This window comes from Sceloporus undulatus, chromosome 4 (genome assembly GCF_019175285.1).
Source record: "Sceloporus undulatus isolate JIND9_A2432 ecotype Alabama chromosome 4, SceUnd_v1.1, whole genome shotgun sequence".
NCBI lineage: Eukaryota > Metazoa > Chordata > Lepidosauria > Squamata > Phrynosomatidae > Sceloporus > Sceloporus undulatus.
This window is the reverse complement of record NC_056525.1, coordinates 234440463-234459218: the sequence shown is the minus strand read 5'-3', so window position 1 is coordinate 234459218 and position 18756 is coordinate 234440463. Positions and strand designations below refer to the sequence as shown.

The window sequence follows — 18756 nt, the reverse complement described above, 5'->3', positions numbered from 1 at the left end:
ATCTCTGAGCATACTTGCTCAGAGAAACAGACCTGCCCAGGAAAGATACTTTTTTCTTCTTTTACTGAAATTCCCCAAATCCCCCCCATCAGCGTGGTCACTTCTTTGACTCAGATATCTAAGTAGAACAATTTTAAGTTCAAAGATGTAGACCGCATAGTCGCCCTATCAACCACCCTGCTCAGCTCTTGCAAATTCATGGGCCTGGCTTCTCTGATTGAATCTATCCATCTGGAATGCTTTCTTCCTCTTTTCCTATTGCCTTCCACTTTACCAAGCATTATCGCCTTTTCTAGTGAGTGATCTCATGTCATGATATGGCCAAAATACAATAACCTCAGTTATTTAGTCATCTTTGCTTCTAGGGACAATTCAGGCCTGATTTGCTCTAGGACTCATCCATTGGTCTTTTAGGAGTCCAAGGTATTCTGCAAGTCTTGGAATTCCATAGGTTGGAGCCATGAAAGTTAAAGTAGTGTCAAATTACTTTAACTCTACTGTGTGGCAGTCCCTTGCAGCATAAAAAGGAGGAAGGGAGAGGGAGATGGGAATAAAGAATTTAAAAAAGGAATGTAGTGACATAGAGACATAAGAGTTAGAAGAGACCTCAAAAGCCATCCAGTCCACCCTCCCCCTGCCATGCAAGAACTCACAAGAGATGACCATCCAGCCTCTGTTTAAGGCTAACTAGTTTTTATTTTAACATGTGCTTTAGTGAGATATATAGATCCACATCTTCAGGTGCAGTATAGAGAGATATTAAAGACGCAGGTTATAACACCTCATCCAACCCTTAGAAAATTTAGGGCATAGGGCATGATTTCCATCTTTCTGGAAATCCTTTTCCACTCCCACAATTGTATAGATATGTATTATTTCAAGGATTCACCTAGATGTAAATGCAAATGTTCCCTTTATGAATTGCAGCATTTTCTTCTATGGTTCCTGTTTCTACATCTTTAAAAGTTTAACAGCAACCTGAAAGAAGGAAGTTGACACTAAACAAGGAAAACGTGGCAACACACAACCTTCCAGTCTTGTGTCTGCTCCCTGTTGCACTTTGGGGTTTGTAGTTCAGTGAGGCCTAAAAGCTCTCTGGCTGAATGGCCTAAATGTCCATTTCTAAACTGCAAATCCCAGAACGCAACAGGAGCCAGCCAGAGCTGTTAAAGTGGAATAGCAACGCTTTAAGAATGTAGTGCGATAATCTCCTTGGACACGACTCATTAGAAAAGACCGTCATGCTAGGAAAGAGAGGAGGATAACACGCTAGATCAGCGGTCCCCAAACTGTGCCTTTTAAGAGATTTTGGACTCAGCCTTGTTGGCCAATAGTTTGGGATTCTGGGAGCTGAAGTCCAAGGGCATAGTTTGGGTATGAATCTGCAAGAACTAAGGAAAGTAGTATAGGACAGGGAGTCTTGGAAATGTCTCATCCACAGGGCAGCCATGAGTCAAGATCGACTCAAGGGTGGTTAACAACAACAAAGCAATAGTGCTAGGAAAGGTGGAGGGAAGTAGAAAGAGAGGAAGGCCGCATGTTGGATGGATGGACTCAGTGAAGGAGGGCATGGTATGAGTTTACAGGCACTGAGCAGGGCAGTGGAGGATAGGGAGTCTTGGAGATGTCTCATCTACAGGGTTGCTATGGGTCAAAATCAATCCAAGGGCGGTTAACAACAAAACCAGAGCAGAGCAGTGGAGGATAGGGTTTCTTGGAGGGTCGCCATGAGTCAGGGGTCGACTTGAGGGCAGTTAACAACAAATGAAGACCTATCGTGGAGTTTTCTTGGCATGATTTGTTCAGAAGAGGTTTTCCACTGCCTTCCCCTGAGGCTGAGAGAGTGTGACTTGCCCTAGGTCACCCAGAGGGTTTCATGGCCAAGCAGGGAACTGAACCCTGGTCACCAGAGTCCTAGACCCAAAACACACTGCAGAAATAATTCATCAGTGATACCTTCGAAACTGAGTTAAAGACAATACTATACAGGGAAGCATTCCCAGACGTTACCCAATGTTATTTTAATTTGTTGTCTGTGATATTTTATTCGTTGAATGTTAAGGTGTATTCATACGTATTATGTTTAATTATGTTTGTAGAATGTACGCCATAGGCAGGTTTATTTTATCTGTTTTAATTGATCGTGTGAACAGGAATGTGTAAATTTACAGTGCTTTATAAACAAATAATAATAATAATAATAATAATAATAATAATAATAATAATAATGGCCAATAAAGCTTGCAACAAGTGTATTCTGCATTTCATTTGGCCAATAAAGGTATCACTGGTGGATTTTCGTTTGGGTTTGTTTGTTAAATGGTCAACATAGCTACCTCTGAATGTTTGCAGAAATTTGAGATTGCTTTAACTGCCCTGGCTCAGTGCTGGGGAATTCTGGGAGCTGTAGTTTTGTCAGACATTTATTTTGTTGTGGTTTTAATGTTTGTAATTTTATATTGTTTTTAGCTGATTTTTTTTAAAAATTGCAATATGTTTTTAAAATTGTTATCGTGAGCCGCCTTGGGTCCCTTCAGGGAGATTGTAAGCCTGAGGGCAGCGAACTGGCTGATTAAAAATAATAATAATTGTAAGCTGCTCTGAAGAGCAGGGTATAAATACCATAAATAAATAAAGGCGGGATAGTAAGTAAATAAATCAATAAATTTAGCCTTCTCTGTGGGAAAGCTCTGGTGCCACAATAAAAAACTACAATTCCCAGGATTCCCTAGCACTGAGCCAGGGCATTTAAAGCGGTCTCAAACTGGATTATTTCTAGTTTTAGACCCTATGACTTTTTTGTTTCCTACTGAAGTAATAATAATAATAATAATAATAATAATAACAACATTGGGGTATTGATAGTTTAGATTTAAATGGGTTTAAAAATTCTACTAAAATTGTTCTCATGAGGGGGTTATGTTCTACAGTCAGCCCTTCTTATACACGGATTTCTTATACACGGATTCAAGCAAACACGGTTTGAAAATGTTCAAAAAAAGTATAAATTTCAAATATCAAACCTTGATTTTCCATTTTTTATAAGGGACAACATTTTGCTATGTCATTATATTTAATGGGACTTGAGTATACACGGATTTTGTTATACATGGGGGATCTTGGAACCAAACCCTGGTGGCGCAGTGGTTAAATGCGTATACTGCAGCCATTCACTCGAAACCACAAGGTTGCGAGTTCAAGACCAACAAAAGGGCCCAAGCTCAACTCAGGCTTGCATCCTTCCGAGGTCGCTAAAATGAGTACCCAGACTGTTGGGGGCAAATTAGCTTACTTGCTAATTAGCTTACTTGCTGTTCACCGCTATGATTTTTGGAATAGCGGTATATAAATAAAACAAAAACAAAAAACAAACAAAAACAAACCCCAGCGTATAACAAGGGTCCACTGTACAGTATATGTATTTAGAATATAATCGCTTATTAAATATATGTTGTATTTTATATTGTATTTTATTTGTTATTGCGAGCCACCTCGATCCTGCGGGAGAGGCGACTTATAAATAAAAATTATTATTATTATTATTATTATTATTATTATTATTTGGATATTATGTTATTATAATATGTTGGATATAATAATATTTTATACATAACAATGTTTAGTTTTTAATATATTCGAAAAAATAATTAAAAATTAAAATAAAAGTATTCGTGTTAGTGTTTAAAAACAGTCGCTGTGTGACTTTTGAGATTAACTACTTCGGTTGTTCACTGATCGATTTGGGGCTTATTTCCCCCTCAGAGAAAGCAACGGAGGAGGGTCGCATCATGTGTTTCTGGGGAAACGTTTTTTTGCGCGCGCCTCGTCGCTTTTCAGGCGCTTCTTATTCCAAAGGGGCGGGGCCTCTTCCGAAGCTGCGCGCGCCGGAGCCAATCAGAGCTCAGCAAAACAAACTCTTTGGGCGCCAAAAAAGTTCGTTTTCGAGCGGTGACGGAACGATGTGGTGTCCTTCCGCGAGCGAGGGAAAAATAGTCCCCAGGCCAAAGCAACAAGGCAGGAGGAGAAGGTTTGGGGAACAGGAAGGAAACAGGGGAGGGGTTTAAAACCGTTTAATTTAATGGTTGGACGCCGCTTCTCGTTTCTGTGAACGAGGAAAAATTGAGCTGAGGCGCGGAGGGATCCGAGAGGCGTTTTGGTGAGGCGGTGGGCCAGCTGAGTGGCGCCAGAATTCGGAGGCGACTCAGCGGAGAAGGAGCCTCGCGGCGGTTCTCCGCTGCTTCCGCCGCCGTTTCCCGCCATGGTGATGCTCCGCAGTGGCTCCGGAGGCGCCAGCCGAGCTGAGACTCACGATGCCGCCGCCCCCGCGGCTCCGGTCCCCGCCGCCTCCGGGAGCCGGCGCCGGCGCAGCGCCTCGTCCAGGTCCCTCTACGAGGACGAGATGGAGTCCAGCTCGGAGTTCCTCTCCCTGGAGGTCTCCTCGCCCTCCGCCCCCGGCGCCAGGCGAAGGGCAGCAGCCGGCGGAGCCGAGGAGGAGGAAGAAGGCCAGGGCCCCGCTGGAGGAGGAGGGGGAGCGGCGGTGAGGACGCAGTCATGGGAGAGTGATCGGGGAACCCTTGGCCATAGAGGAGCATTGCGAAATGCTTGCAGAGTCCTTGGGTTTTCATAGGCAAGGGATCCTCGGAGGTGGCTTTGCAGTTCCTTCCTGAGAGATACAGCCGGCAGCGCCTGGCTTTCATGATGCAGAGGGATCTTGTAGCCCCTCTGAGGCTCACTGGCACGAAGAGGGTGGCGGCGGCAGCAGCAGGATCTACTTCCTTAGATGCATTTAGTGGAGTGGAAGCCAGGGACTGGCATCTGGGCCGTTGCTGTCTGAGGATGTCGATTCAAGATCAAAACCCTTTCTGTGTGGAAACGTGTCAGTCTCAAATGCTACAAGATCTCTCTGCAGACTAAGAGGGCTATCTATGTCTGGTATTCATTGGCAGCAGCCTCTTCCCAAGCGCTTAGCTCCCAAGATCGATGCCCTCTCTGTCTATTCAAAACGAATGTCTCTCAGGCGCTCCTCTCTTTGACTTCGACTTGTTCCCTCCAGGGATAATCCTCAGCCCTTAAGGAACATCAGCCAGCGATCAAGGCAGTCCCCAGGAGACAGCGCCTTTGCCTTTCTTTCTGGGAAACCCAGTTTGCTAATTTACTGGGAAACCTCTTTATTTGTGTGCTTAGATACACTTCCCTTGTATTGTACAGCATAACTCCAAAGTGACCTGAAGCAGCTTTGTTTTGGCCTGTCTGTATGGGCCCTCTGTCAGTGTACTCTCATTGCAAGGGGGGCACTTTGCTCCATTTTGATGAGAGGGAGTGAAGGAAGATTTATTCCTGTCACCTTCTCTTAATGGTAAGCTCTCTGTCCCCACAAAAAAACTACCCAGATTTACACTCATCCCCAAAATAAAGGCTTGCTCTTATTTGGCCTCTTTGCCTTCTCCTTTTGGCCTCCCTTCCCTCCGGAGAACTAGAAGGAATCATGAACAGCATAGCTCCTAAATTGTTCCTAATGGTCTTTACTTGTATTTTCTCAGGCGTTTTCTTCTGACAAAGAATGTGAACATTTCCCAAGACACTTAAGATCTGTGAGGAAGACAGTACTCAAACAGTACTCAAACTCTGATTTTGACAAAGGCGTAACAATGCTCAGTGAGAACGGCATTAACAGGAAGCATTTTACAAGGTAATTGGTGTGATTTCCCTCCTCTTCCTGCAAAACATTTAAAACATTCCTACCTGAATCTTTTAGGCCACTTGAAGACACCCAACAGCAATAAATGTAGTAGGACTTTCTATTAAACCCCCCCCCCCCAATTCATGTGGTATGGTAAATGCATGTTAAAACCTGGGTGAAGTAACACTAGATGTAGAGGAACATCTCTAAACATTTGAAGGGCTGTTATGTAGAAGATTGAGCAAGCTTGTTTTCTGCTGCTCCAGAGAGTAGTACATGAAGCAATGGATTCAAATTACAAGAAAATAAATTCCATCTAAACATTTGGAAGAACTTCCTGACAGTAATGAGCTGTTCAACAGTAGGATGGACTGCCTTGGGAGATGGGAGACGTTCCTGCATGATGAGTAAGATTCTTGACAACGTTTTTGTGTCCCCACACAGAAGTAACAGATGCACTTTGGTCACCATGGTCTCAAAGGCTCCTTCTGTTTCAGCCTCTCCCTCTTCAACCTGTACTCCCTCACAGTACAGGTGCCATATGTATTACACAAGGGATCCATTCTGGGACCCTTCATGTAATACGATTTTTGCACAAAATCTGGAACCCTGTTTATTTTACCTGAAGTTAATGACCAAGTGTTCTCTCTGGGCATTTTCTAGGTCCTCCACAATTTTGTGGTATGCTTCTGCCAGAGTTTGACCATAGAGTTATGACCTTAAAATGCCCAAATAAATGTTCTCTCTAGGCCCTCCACCACAACTCTATGGTTACCTTCTGATGGAAGCACACCATAAAATTGCACTGGAGGACCTAGAAATTGTTTAGAAAAAAACACACTTTTTTCTGAAGCATGAAATTGAGCCCATGTTGTACAAACCTGTGTAATTTTATTTATTTATTTATGGTATGTATTTATTTGTGGTATTGATACCCCGCACTAGATCAGGGGCAGGGGAAGCTCAGGTGGCACTGATGGGCTCTTTCTCACTAGCCTTGAAAGCTGTCCAAATAAGCACTTTAAAAGTCCCACTTTTAACAATACCAGATCTTGTGTTGCAAGACCTGGTCTGCCATCTAGACCAAGTCTGGCTCTATATAATCCCCTTAAAATTGAGTGTCAAAATTTAGTGGATTTACACTACTCAGATAAAATCACTGAAGTTTGTCTGTCATATAGGTGTTGTTCACACATGCTCAGTAAGGGCTTCTGCTGTTTACCTTGCCTGTTACAAGGGAATCAAACACAGCTACAGTAGGATCTCCTAGAGCAGATTTTTTTCTTAGCTAAAGCTTTATTGCATTGTATACTGAAGACATCTGTGGCAAACTGACACCGTAAATCTGTTTGTCCAGCCCTCCTTCACTGTCCTCCCAATGTTAATGCTACTAAGAAAAGCTCTCTAGTTACATAAGAGGACAAGAAAGAAAAGGAAATAATATGGTCTTAAAAAGACTAAAAAGGAACTTTGTCAGATACTTTGTTGACTGATCCAATAACATCCAAAATCCACCAAACAGTGATACCTTTATGGGTCCAACTAAAATGTACATTATACATATTGCATGCTTTTGAAACTCCACTGGCTTCTTCATCAGGCAGGGTTTTAAAACAATGCAGAAAATTAAAGTTGAAGATGTTAGTCATAGGCTTGCATTTTGCTGTTTTTGTTCTCAGTTCAGATGGTATGGAGGGGTATTTCTTGCAGGCTGGCACCTCTTCTTTCTAGCCATGTGGCTATTGAGAGTCTCAAAGTCTAGGAAATTTAACATCCATTTGCAACACAAAAAGATACTTCCTTTGCAATCCAGTATGTCTCCATCTTTTGTGAGGCCACAGGCCCTTTTGTTAGGCAGAGGACACAAGTTCTACATTGGTGGAGAGGAGGAATCTACCCTCCCCTTGTGGTTGCTGGTCTGGGGGAGTAGGTGGGTTGGCCTCTTTCTATTCTGTATGTTCTCTGTGAGCTGTTTCACCTTGGCAAGGAGGTGAAGTGACTGAAGGAATACTGTTCTGGAGGACTAATTAATTTAAATAGCTACTGTTTTCCTGCTTCTCTGTTCCCCAAAAATGGACCTTTACAGTAAGTACCCAGTTTCTCAATCTCCTTTTCTCTCTTGAAGTCTGTATATGGGGTAAGCTTGTTGTCCTTCAAACAGTGGATATTTAACAAGAGATACCTGTAGGCACAGGAAATGCCAAGCAAATGGTATGTGAGTAATAGGAATTGCACCTTGTGATAGTTTTAAACAAAACAGTAAAATATGTGTATTAAAGAACATGTAAAATGGCACAAGATAGGATAAAGCAGCTGAATAAAAACAGCTGCTTAAAAGTACCAAAAACATCAGACATGATACCTAAAAGTCTAAATAAAAAAATAACAGCAACGTAGGCTCCAGGAAGTTTTCCTTGGTGGAAGAGTTCCATAGGCAGGAAACTACCATGAAAAGGCTTGCTTCTTGGCTATCATCCGCCTTACTTCCAAATGTAGAGGCACCTGGAGCTCCTCAGATCTAAAGTTGAATGCAAAAGCAGATGGGTACGTGTTGCAGTGGTCCAACAGATACTGAACTGTGAACTAAGTTGGATTTTTAAAATAAACGCTAGCACTTTGAATTGAACCTGGGAGTGAACAGAGAGCTAATAAAGTTTTAAAACATGTGATTATAAATCATAGATCTTACAATGTATTTGCTTCTGTGCAGGCAACTGGCTAGGCTGCAGGCTGATGCAAAGAATGAAGATCATGAAGAAGGTAAATTTAGTAAAACAGATGCTCTGAATTGTCAAAATAATAGGGTTGTAGAAGGACAACCTTCAGTGTAGAGGGATAACAATTAGCGGTTCACTAATTTTGTTCAGCATTCTGGTGTGGGAGGTGGGTATCTTAACATTCAGCACCCTGACTTGATTTTTTTTATTAAAAAAACTAGGGAATGTAGTTCCTGTCACCAGATCTGTGAAAAGTGTGAAGCTTCCTGAGCATGTTGCAGAAGAAAATGGTGATGTTGAAGTCCGACGCAGTTGCAGAATTAGACGAAGTCGCTATAGTACTATGAACCAATCAGTTCTGTTTGATAAGCTTATTACAAAGTAAGATTTTTTCTATGTAGTATAAAAAAATCCCTGAAAATCATAAGAGCATTTAGATAAACCAGCTGAAACCTCAAAAGTCACCATTGCATGCCTGAAACCATAGGATCATTGATGACCTATTGTTTCTGATTTCAGCCTTCTTGGGAATATTAAAAATTGTCTTATTCAGACCAGTTTAGGCACCTTAGTCCAGTTACACCAGTAGCTGGGTGTCAGCAGCTGGCTATCAACTGTCAACTCTGGCTGTCAGCAATTCTTTCACCTTTTTGAAAGATTCTTTCTTAGTTCTACTTGGAGATCCCTGGTATATTTTCTGGTTATCCTAATCCATATATTATCCAGGCCTGACCCTACTGAGCTTTTGAAATTGACAAGATAAGATGTGTTCAGGGTGGAATGGTGGCTCATGTGCTGTGTAGAAAGATACACATCAAGAGGAGTTGTTTTTCATATGGTAAAGGGGTTTGCAATGGGGGGAAAGACTATAATGTGGTCTTCTGCTTTTCCTAACAAGTGTTCTGTTCTTTTCCAACAAGTTAATATAACTGTTTCAGCAAAATCAGTGGAGTCCAAATGCTTGGGAAGGAAAGTCGTGTTTTATCTTGGTGCTAGAATGAATTCAATGGTGCCAGTTGGGCCAAAGAAAATAACATTCCATAATGAAACAGAAAATTCTCTTGTGATCATATACAATGTAAAATTGTTGAGATGAACTTTGGGAGAATATTCTCCAGCCTGGGAATCTTTGACACTTTAACACTTCTTAAATACATATTAAACAATTTTACTATTTGTTAATGTCTTCATTTAAGAGAAAAATATATCTTATATGTATACAACAGTAAGTTCCAGTTGGTAAGTGGTTCCTGCGACATGTGCACAAGGCAAAATAGATTTGTATTTATAGCACATGGTAAGCCACATACAAATGAGGATCTGGATAAACACGGCTGATTAAAAATGTCTGATATTTCACCATTAGACACGACTTCTGTAAAAGTTTATGTTAATATGTGGCATTCTAAACCCTACTGCATTTTCATACTTTTACACACTTTTAACACACTACTATAGCAGGCTAGATTTAACTTCTTTGTTTGTAAAAAATATATATTGTATTTTATCTTCTACACTACAGCACTGCTGAAGCTGTGCTACAAAAAATGGATGACATGAAGAAGATGCGCCGGCGACGAATGATGGATTTGGATGACCTTGGAGTATTCAATGATAGAGAAGAGGTATATATTTCTTCATCTTCTTCTTGCTTTCTTAAATGTGTAGTTTGCATATTAATTTTTCCAAAATCCTTTGAGCTATATGGTTATTCGAAGCTTAAATCTTCATTACATTGTTTGCTTTTAGCATTGGGGCTGGCCTTGAAGCTTCATTTGTCAAGAACTTATCTTAATAGTTTTTTATATGTGAGCCTATGATATGTGGTCAGCTGAATGATGTTTTCTTTCATTTCTAGGAAAGTCTTGATGTATACTCAAGAGGAAAAGCAAAAAGAGCAATCCAAAGGACTGATGAAGAAACCACTGATAACCAGGATGGAAGTGCAGGTTGTTATGCTTTTCCCTTTTTAAAACAACAACAACAATTTCCTGTTATTTTAATACAATTTATTACAACTTTATTTCATCTTGTCCCTGTGCTCCATTTAACTTTTGAGCAGATGAACTTATTCATATTTCTCTGTCAGACATATAAGGGCAGGATGTATGTAGTTTTTGGTCACTGTTACTGCACCCGTAAGGCCACATCTATTCTTTCCAGCAGCCCAGCTGTTCAGGCATCATCTGGGCTGAGGAAAGCTGTGTTATTGAGGATCATTGTGGAATGGGAAATAGTTTCACCTTGGTGAGGACAGCTGGATAAGGTCTAATAGAGGGGAAAGCTTTCCCATTACCCTGCTGATCCCATTCAGTGACAAGGAAGGAAGGTTTGCACCTCCCCATTACTTCATCTAAGACCTAGGACAAGAGCGTGCAAGTGTGTGGAATCCCTGACATGATATTACATGTAGCACTCAGGGCCAAAGAGGCACCCCAACTCCATTGTATGATTACTTCTCTCTCTTTGAATCTTTTTGTTTATATAGGTAAACATGATTAGAAATCCAGCTCAACCCAATACACACACACCAGTCTGAGTTCTCCTTTTAAAAAAAGAGGTTGAAACCTATGTTTGACTGAAAATGCATCTGGGAGCACTTTTGATTCTAAAGACAGTGGTCCCTCCACATTAGCTAGGGTTAGGGGTGAAGGACCCCTGTGAATGTGGAAAAACTGCAAATAAAAAAAATACTGTTCTCTTTACCTAAGAGAACACCTATGTAGGAATCTCCAAGTCCTCCAGTGCAACTCTGTGGTCAGCATCTGCCAGAGGTTGATCATAGAATCATGTTGGAGGACCTACAAATGCCTAGAGAAGTATTTTCTCTAGGAACTTGTAGGTTTTCCAGCATAACTCTATGATCAACTTCCAGCAGAGTTGTGCTGAAGCACCTAGAGATTTCTAGAGAGGACATATTAATCAAAACTGCAAATAATCAAAGCCACAAATGTGAAGGGCCATCTGTACTGTTGTAGGGGATCTTCATTCCTAAATAGCCAAAGATCTGTCTAAAATGTAATCAAAAATTCCTTCCTGGAACTAGGATTGCAAATGATTCAAGAGAAGACAATTCCATATATATTCTAGACACCAGATAGATTATACCACTTCAGCATACTGGGCCATAATGATGCTGGAAATGTTCTGAATATGGAGGAAGTTTAAATATACATGTTGTGATCCTGCCCAGTCATCATCCCCTCCAAACAGGATGTAGACTGGAGTACTGAGAACACAGTTCATGGATTTTTGCAAGTGGCTATAATGGCCAAGCACAATATCTTGCAGAAGTGGGAATCCAAAATAACAACACACATAGAAGATTGGAGAGAGCACCTGATAGAATTTGCCATGACAGAGAAATAACATTCTGTAGAAAAGGCAAATTTAAAAAAAAAACCCAACATAATTACTAGGAGCCCTGGTGGTGCAGTGGCTAAATGCTCTTCCTGCAGCCTCTCACAGACATGAGCTCAATCCTGCAGGACTCTAGGGTTGAATCAGCCTTGCATCCTTCCATAGGTTGCTAAAATGAGTACCTAGCTTGTTGGGGGCAATTACCTTACACATTGTAAACTGCTTAGGGAGTGCTTTAGTGCACTGATAAGCGTATAAAGTGCCCAGTTTACTAGCGTTAATTTCTGATTTGATCCTGTAATTTCTGAGGTGCCTACTGGGATCTCCCTAAAGTGAATTTTTATATATGCCACATATTCTCAAGTCAGAGCTTCCCAAATACACTCTCCAAACTTGGTTAAGATCCATCTAAGGAAATTAGTGAGTGTCCCACTAGGGTCCCCTAGAAATGTTTCTGGTTTATGGCCTATAGAACTTAGGTTTTAGTCTAGACCTTTGCAAACACTCTGTGGATTGATTGATTGATTGATTGATTGATTATGACTTTAATATTCTGTGTGTGCTTTATTCACTAACATCATCCTTATGCCTTGTATCCCCGCCCCATTGTTCCGTTGTCCGATCCCTTTGTGTGTACTTGTTTTGTCACTGTGTTTGCCTTACGTTGTGTGTGGGGGGGGGGGGAGTGAATAATTTGCATCATTATCTACAGTTAGGTATTTGTATGTGGGATCATCAGGAAGGGAAGGGCAATATCTGAGACGAACAGGTCAGTTGGGATGCAATCAATTTGTTTTTGCGGTATAAAAAAAACTTAAGAAATAATTTTTTTATAAAAAAAGGAAAGGAAATGAGACATTGTAATTTTTGTCTAGTTTGACCCTGACCAATGAAATAATGAAATTTTTTACTATATTCAATTCAGTTTTATTAATGCTTAAGCCAAAGGCTATTCGCAAGATTAATATGTAAAACCGATAACAGAAATTCAATATTGTAAAATGCTCCATCAAGTGACTAACATCTGAATGTTATACATTAAACATAATAAAATTACAGACAATTAACTAAAACAACATTAAAAACAACTTCAAAAATTAGATAAGATCATCCCCATAGCAATCAACTGCAATGTCCGCTATAACTCTTGCCCGAATTTTGACTGCTGCTGAGGCAAACAGTGAAACCTTATAAGTTACCTTAGAATCGATATCAGAAAACTTTTCAGAGGTAGTATTAGACTGTAAATTGGACAGAATAGATCCCATAAATTTAGTTCTTGGCTCAGTATATAGTGAGCAAAAAAGCAGATAATGAGGCAAATCCTCAATTTCTGGTGCTCCACAAATACATAAACGGGAATCCTTAGGTATGTGTGAATATCTACCATCAATCATAGCTGAGGGCATTATTTGAAAATGGAGAGCTGTAAAAGCCTGCCTAAGCTTTGGGACTGTAAGCTTCCTTAGGTAAGCAGCCATCTGGTGGTCCAGTTTATATAATCTAAACCATTTGGAAAATTTCGAATTATTAATAGCCTGTCGATCCAATCTAATTTTTTTACTGAGCAATAGAATGAATGAATTCGTAATTGCTGCCTATCGGTGGTGGCAGTTCCCCCCTTTCTCTGCTTCCCAAGCACTTCCTTCTATTCCCCCAAGTTCTCCCAGTGTGCCTCCTTGCTCTTGTAAAGCAGAATTTGTGGTAGCTTACATTTTGGAAGAATGCTGCTGTAATTTAGCAGTGAATCCTGCCACTAGTTTTCTGATTTTAAATATTTTTTTCCATGGAAGTCTGGGTAGCTGCAAAAAAGGAACATGGGAGCTGAGTGCCCCCTGCACTTCACCCACCACTCTCTAGGGGGATAATTCCCTTTTAATGTAGTGGGATTTACTTCAGAGCATGCAGATACAGGATTGTATTATGAAGCAACAGGGAAAATGTATTGTAATTTTCACTTTCATGAGTTCTTTTTTGCTTGTCTCAAAGACTGGCAATATCTAACCATAGAATTAAAACTTGCAGCCCAGGAATATGTGATAAGTAAGGTTCTTTTTTAAACTAAAAATATATATTCTATGATAGAGTCTTCAGAAGAGGGTGAAGACCAAGAAGATGAAGATGCAGAAGATAATCAAAAACGCTATGACCTTAGGCAACGAAAAACTATTGTGCGCTATCAAGCCTCACCAGAAAGTAGGTTTGCTTTGCCTTTTTCCCCCCTCTTGAAAGCTCTTTATCTGTGAATGTTATACTTGGAAAATGTAAATCCTGTCATAGGTCCAAAACACTGCAGGAATAATCCAATGTGAGACAGCCTTAACTGCTCTAGCTCAGTGCAAGGGAATCCTGAGAATTGTAGTTTATTGTGGCAGCAGAGTTCTCTGACAGAAAAGATTAAGTATCTCACAAAACTACAATTCCCAGAATTCCATAGCATTGAGCCAGGGCAATTAAAGTGTTCTCAAACTGGGTTGTTTCTGCAGTGTGTTTTAAACCATAAATAACCTCCATGATTATTTTCTGTCTTAAACTGCCAAGAGATTATGCAAATAATAAATCAACAAATAAATAAACTTGTTCAAATTAGCACTAATTGGATCTGGTTGATAGTCTTAAATTTTGACTCGCATTAACAATGTGGATGTATTGTCACATGTATTCTTGTTCATTGCTGTGCACCTGAAAAAGTTTAATCCTGTTTCTGTTAACAGAGCCCAGACACCAAAGGAAGCCCAAACTATTTTACCCTGAAGCAGCATCTCCAGTAAGGCGAAGATTTTCATTTAGCCCTTCGGGACCAAGGAGCCCTTACTGTAAAAAGATCACCAGGTTTGTGCTGGTATTCTAGTATGACCTGTGTTTGTGCTGTCATCTCTACTCCTGAGTTTTTCAACCAATAGGCTTTGCTGTAGCAAATCACATACATTAAGGCTGGGGACTTTTAGTCCTTGTTTCGGGTAGATAATGGACTATCTGGTTTTCCGTACAGAATCTTCTTGAAAGCCTTGACAATAGCCATCATTTAGAGCATGTTTATGTGGAATACACTTGCATCCTTACACCAGTGACTTCTGACCATCAATTCCCCCAATGCTCTCCCATCCTTTAGGGGCTGTTGGGGAAGGATCAGCATACCCAGCTGGATATTGTGAGAGTCCATCCACCATTTGAGGGACTGCTGTACACTTTAATGCATAGTCATCTTCCTGAGCTAAGACTGGGAGAGGGGATCAAAACAACAGAAACCACGCTTGTGTAGAAGTTTTGTCTATAGTCTTGCAGCTTGAGAGTACAATGTATATTGAGTTGGTAGCAAGTATGAGTGACAAGAAGCGAGTCATTGATTTTATAGGGGAATAGGACAATGGTAGTCTAGCAGTACGCTTCTTACTGTGGTAGTGTAAGCATGGTCAGTGGTCATTGTAAGAAAATTGGGAATACATGCTGTGCTATCGACTGCTCTGCTGACTTGTTTCAGCCATCCATAGTGTTGGTTTTGACTTAGAGTGTTAAATAGCTCAATCGCTTAGGGTTAAGCCCATCCTATAGAGAAAAGATGAGTGAGTTGATCTCTCTTGTGAAAATCAAAAATCCTCTGAGGGGCTTTAGTGTCATTTGCTCTAATTGTGGGATTTCATATACTTCATTATACTTTTTTGCTCTTAACCAATATAAAAATAACTAGGTCATGGAGTATTTCTGAAAAAGAATGGTATTTCTGGGAGGAATATTCATTCAGTTTCCTGGATAGGGTTTTAGGATTATCGACCTTAGCAAAGGAGAGTAATGAGACAGTGAGACAGTCAAACAAGCGATTTCAGTTCAAGCATGATAGTAGAAGTAGCATTTTCCCTCTTAAATAGCTTGGACAGATGTTCAGAAATAATGGCGGGTTATAGACCGCCGCTTGGTCCGCGCGGGAGCCGCAGCAGCCACACCGCGCGGCTCCTGCGTGGAGCAAAAAAGAAGCTCCAAAATGGAGCTTCTTTCCGCGGCGCACTGATGATGTCGCGAAGTGCCAAGGGCCCATTCGTGACGTCTAGAGTGTTGCCTTAGGTAGCTACTTTTACTTTTTTGATGGGAGATTCTTGTTGTATGCAATGCCTATGCTCTCTAGGAAAGCTATACCCCCTCTGTATCTATATTACTCAGCTAACTGCAGATTATATTGTCTGCAGGCAGCATCAAGTTTCTCATCATGAGGGTTCTTCTTCCAGAGAACAGAGTCTATTTCTTGCATGTTTATATTTGCCTTTATGTTATTTGTTTCTTTGGCCCGGTACATATGGGCCCTTTGCAACGCCCTCAACACGTGCTAGGGTTGCCTGGGGGCAGAGTGCCCACACGCTCCACAATCTTAGCACGGGACACGGGCGTAATGATGGCAGCGCCCTGTATACATGGGCGCCGCCATTGTTAACGTAAGTGCTGCATGGCGCTTACATAACCACTGGTTACGCCGCCGGCAGGAAGCCACACAGTTTGGCGACTGCGGCTTCCTACTGGCAGAAAAACAGGCGCCGGGAGTCCGCCCTTTTGGGGCGGTCTGTCCCACACCTTTGACAGATAATTTTTCCATTGTTTCCCTTCCCTATGTTACTGTTGGTTTCCTCAGATAGTTTCCCCATCTAGGAAACAGAATGAATCTTCCTCCCAGAAATACCATTCTTTTTCTGAAATGCTCCATGATTTGTATAGAGAATTATCTAAGCTTTGCCTAAATTTTCCTGACATCATCATTTCTGCATCCTTCTTAATATTTCCCTCAGATGTTTCCAGTTCTGTCTTAAACATTATTGTTCAGTACTTGTTTAGAAGTGTAGTTAGTGATCCTGCCATGTCATTCCTTTTATTGCCCTTCGGGATTCTGGAATAACAAATGCTGCAGAGACCATCCTTTTTTCTCTACAAAACATTGGGTCTGGATTTATTAATGCGTAGAATATACCCATTGAACTCAGTCAAACAACTTGTCATATGAGTTCTAAATCCATTTCAAAGGCAAAATATGCACAAGAAAACTATTTTTTGCTCAGGCTATCTTCCTGTCTTTGATCTTTTCCAACCCAGCACATCCACCTGCAGCATACTTTCTTTGCTGATACATGGAATGAGTTATGAATACATTAACTAGCTGAGTATTCATTGTATGTTATTTCCTAGTACAGATGCATGTCTGTGTTTATTTTTAAAACAGACGAAAGCATGCAATGCATAATAGTGATTCCACATCGTCGTCATCATCTGATGATGAGCAGCGTTTTGAGAGGCGTAGGAAACGAAGTCGGAACAAAGCATTAAGCAGGTATTTTGTCACTATTGCACTGAAGTGTCATATTCATTATTTGGCAACTAGCTTTCATTTATTTAATGGGGAATCTGTAGTACTTTAAAGTTAATATGGAAAAGATTTCTGACCTGATGTTGTATCCTCTGGTACTTTCTATATTTAACTATTTGCCAAATTGAAACAAATTGTATTGCCCAGTTATTAATCATCTTCACTTTCAACAATTCTTAATTTTTGGCTTAGGTGTCTTCCACTCAACTTTAGAAAAGATGAGTTGAAAGGAATCCACAAGGATCGAATGAAAATTGGAGCAAGCCTAGCTGATGTTGACCCAATGCAAATAGACTCTTCTGTAAGTGTTTTAATATTTGAGAAGCTTGAGATTTTTTAAAAATCGTTACTGTCCTCACTTCTTAAGTTAAACCCAGCTTTCCCTAGAGTTCTGAAAATTAGTTTGTGTAGATGCAATGGGCCTGCTTGGTTCTTGGGTACTGGAGTGAACAATTTTGAGGCTGCTGTCATTTTGGTTGATTTTTCTTAAAAATTTCCAAACTCTCTTCCTTTTCTAGGTACGATTTGATTGTGTGGGTGGACTCTCTAGCCATATTTCATCTCTAAAGGAGATGGTGGTTTTTCCACTGCTTTATCCAGAAGTGTTTGAAAGATTCAAAATCCAGCCTCCAAGGTAGTATTTAAATAGATGCTTTGTTTCCAGGATACCAGTGAACCCTTAAGCAAATCTGAAACTTGTATCTTTTCAGGATTTCTAGTTGCTTTTGGACCTTTTGCACAATAGTGCTTTCATATAGTTAAATACCTGTGTGTAGATGTACCACGTCTTACATTGAACTGTGCAGCAAATGAGCATGTGGCTGTTCTTTGTGAAAGTAGCAGGAAATCACAGTTGTCTACAAAATGGACATTTGTCTACTCAGTACATACGTGTCTAAATACGTGAAAGTGATGCTGGAATGGGGGAGAAAGCAAAGCATAGTTGAACCCAATGAAACAAAATACAGTAGTGGGTTAGATAGATATTTGGTTTGATCCATCAGGAATCTTGCGTTACTATAGTATGATCCCATGGAATTAACTGAATAAGATAGAGAAGTGGAGATACAATTTTCTGCCTGGCTAACAGATTTTGAGAGGTTTTTTGCAATTACAAAAATTACAAGTTCACTTAAAAATGTGAAATGGTTAGTTGCAACATGTTGTGTTTAGAGATGCTGATGCAATTCTGTTAACTAAAGCATTTTAATTTCCCAATTCTTTCAGGGGGTGCCTGTTCTATGGCCCACCAGGTACTGGAAAAACTCTTGTTGCCAGGGCACTTGCTAATGAGTGCAGTCATGGTGACAGAAGAATAGCATTTTTCATGAGAAAAGGTGCTGATTGCCTTAGTAAATGGGTGGGAGAATCAGAGCGGCAACTTCGTTTGTTATTTGATCAGGTAAATCTGCTATTTTAATGTCTGGGTTGTGTTCTGGGGGGGGGGGGGAGAGGTTTCCCCAGTATTTACACATTTGAGCTTTTCTTATAGGCTTTTCAGATGCGCCCTTCAATTATATTCTTTGATGAGATTGATGGTCTTGCTCCTGTACGATCCAGTAGGCAAGATCAAATTCACAGGTATGAGCTTCATGTTTAAAAGCATTTTCTCTCTCTCTCTCTCTCTCTCTCAATTGTAGGTTGAAAGCAACTGA

General features: G+C 40.6%; 1 protein-coding gene across 2 annotated transcripts in view; it reads left to right on the top strand.

The window, feature by feature from the left end:
- The first annotated feature begins 4191 nt into the window (after positions 1 to 4191).
- ATAD2 (ATPase family AAA domain containing 2) overlaps positions 4192 to 18756 on the top strand; it is a 31232-nt gene continuing 16667 nt past the window's right edge. The window contains exons 1-13 of one of the 2 annotated variants that reach the window (XM_042465652.1): positions 4192 to 4537; positions 5541 to 5689; positions 8391 to 8440; positions 8619 to 8778; positions 9920 to 10022; positions 10256 to 10346; positions 13843 to 13953; positions 14472 to 14589; positions 16958 to 17065; positions 17294 to 17402; positions 17620 to 17735; positions 18329 to 18503; positions 18594 to 18682. In XM_042465652.1, coding sequence (XP_042321586.1) covers positions 4259 to 4537; positions 5541 to 5689; positions 8391 to 8440; positions 8619 to 8778; positions 9920 to 10022; positions 10256 to 10346; positions 13843 to 13953; positions 14472 to 14589; positions 16958 to 17065; positions 17294 to 17402; positions 17620 to 17735; positions 18329 to 18503; positions 18594 to 18682 — 1658 coding nt within the window. In that variant the 5' untranslated portion in view covers positions 4192 to 4258. The remainder of the gene's footprint in view (positions 4538 to 5540; positions 5690 to 8390; positions 8441 to 8618; positions 8779 to 9919; positions 10023 to 10255; positions 10347 to 13842; positions 13954 to 14471; positions 14590 to 16957; positions 17066 to 17293; positions 17403 to 17619; positions 17736 to 18328; positions 18504 to 18593; positions 18683 to 18756) is intronic. The other variant, XM_042465653.1, reaches the window with a different exon arrangement.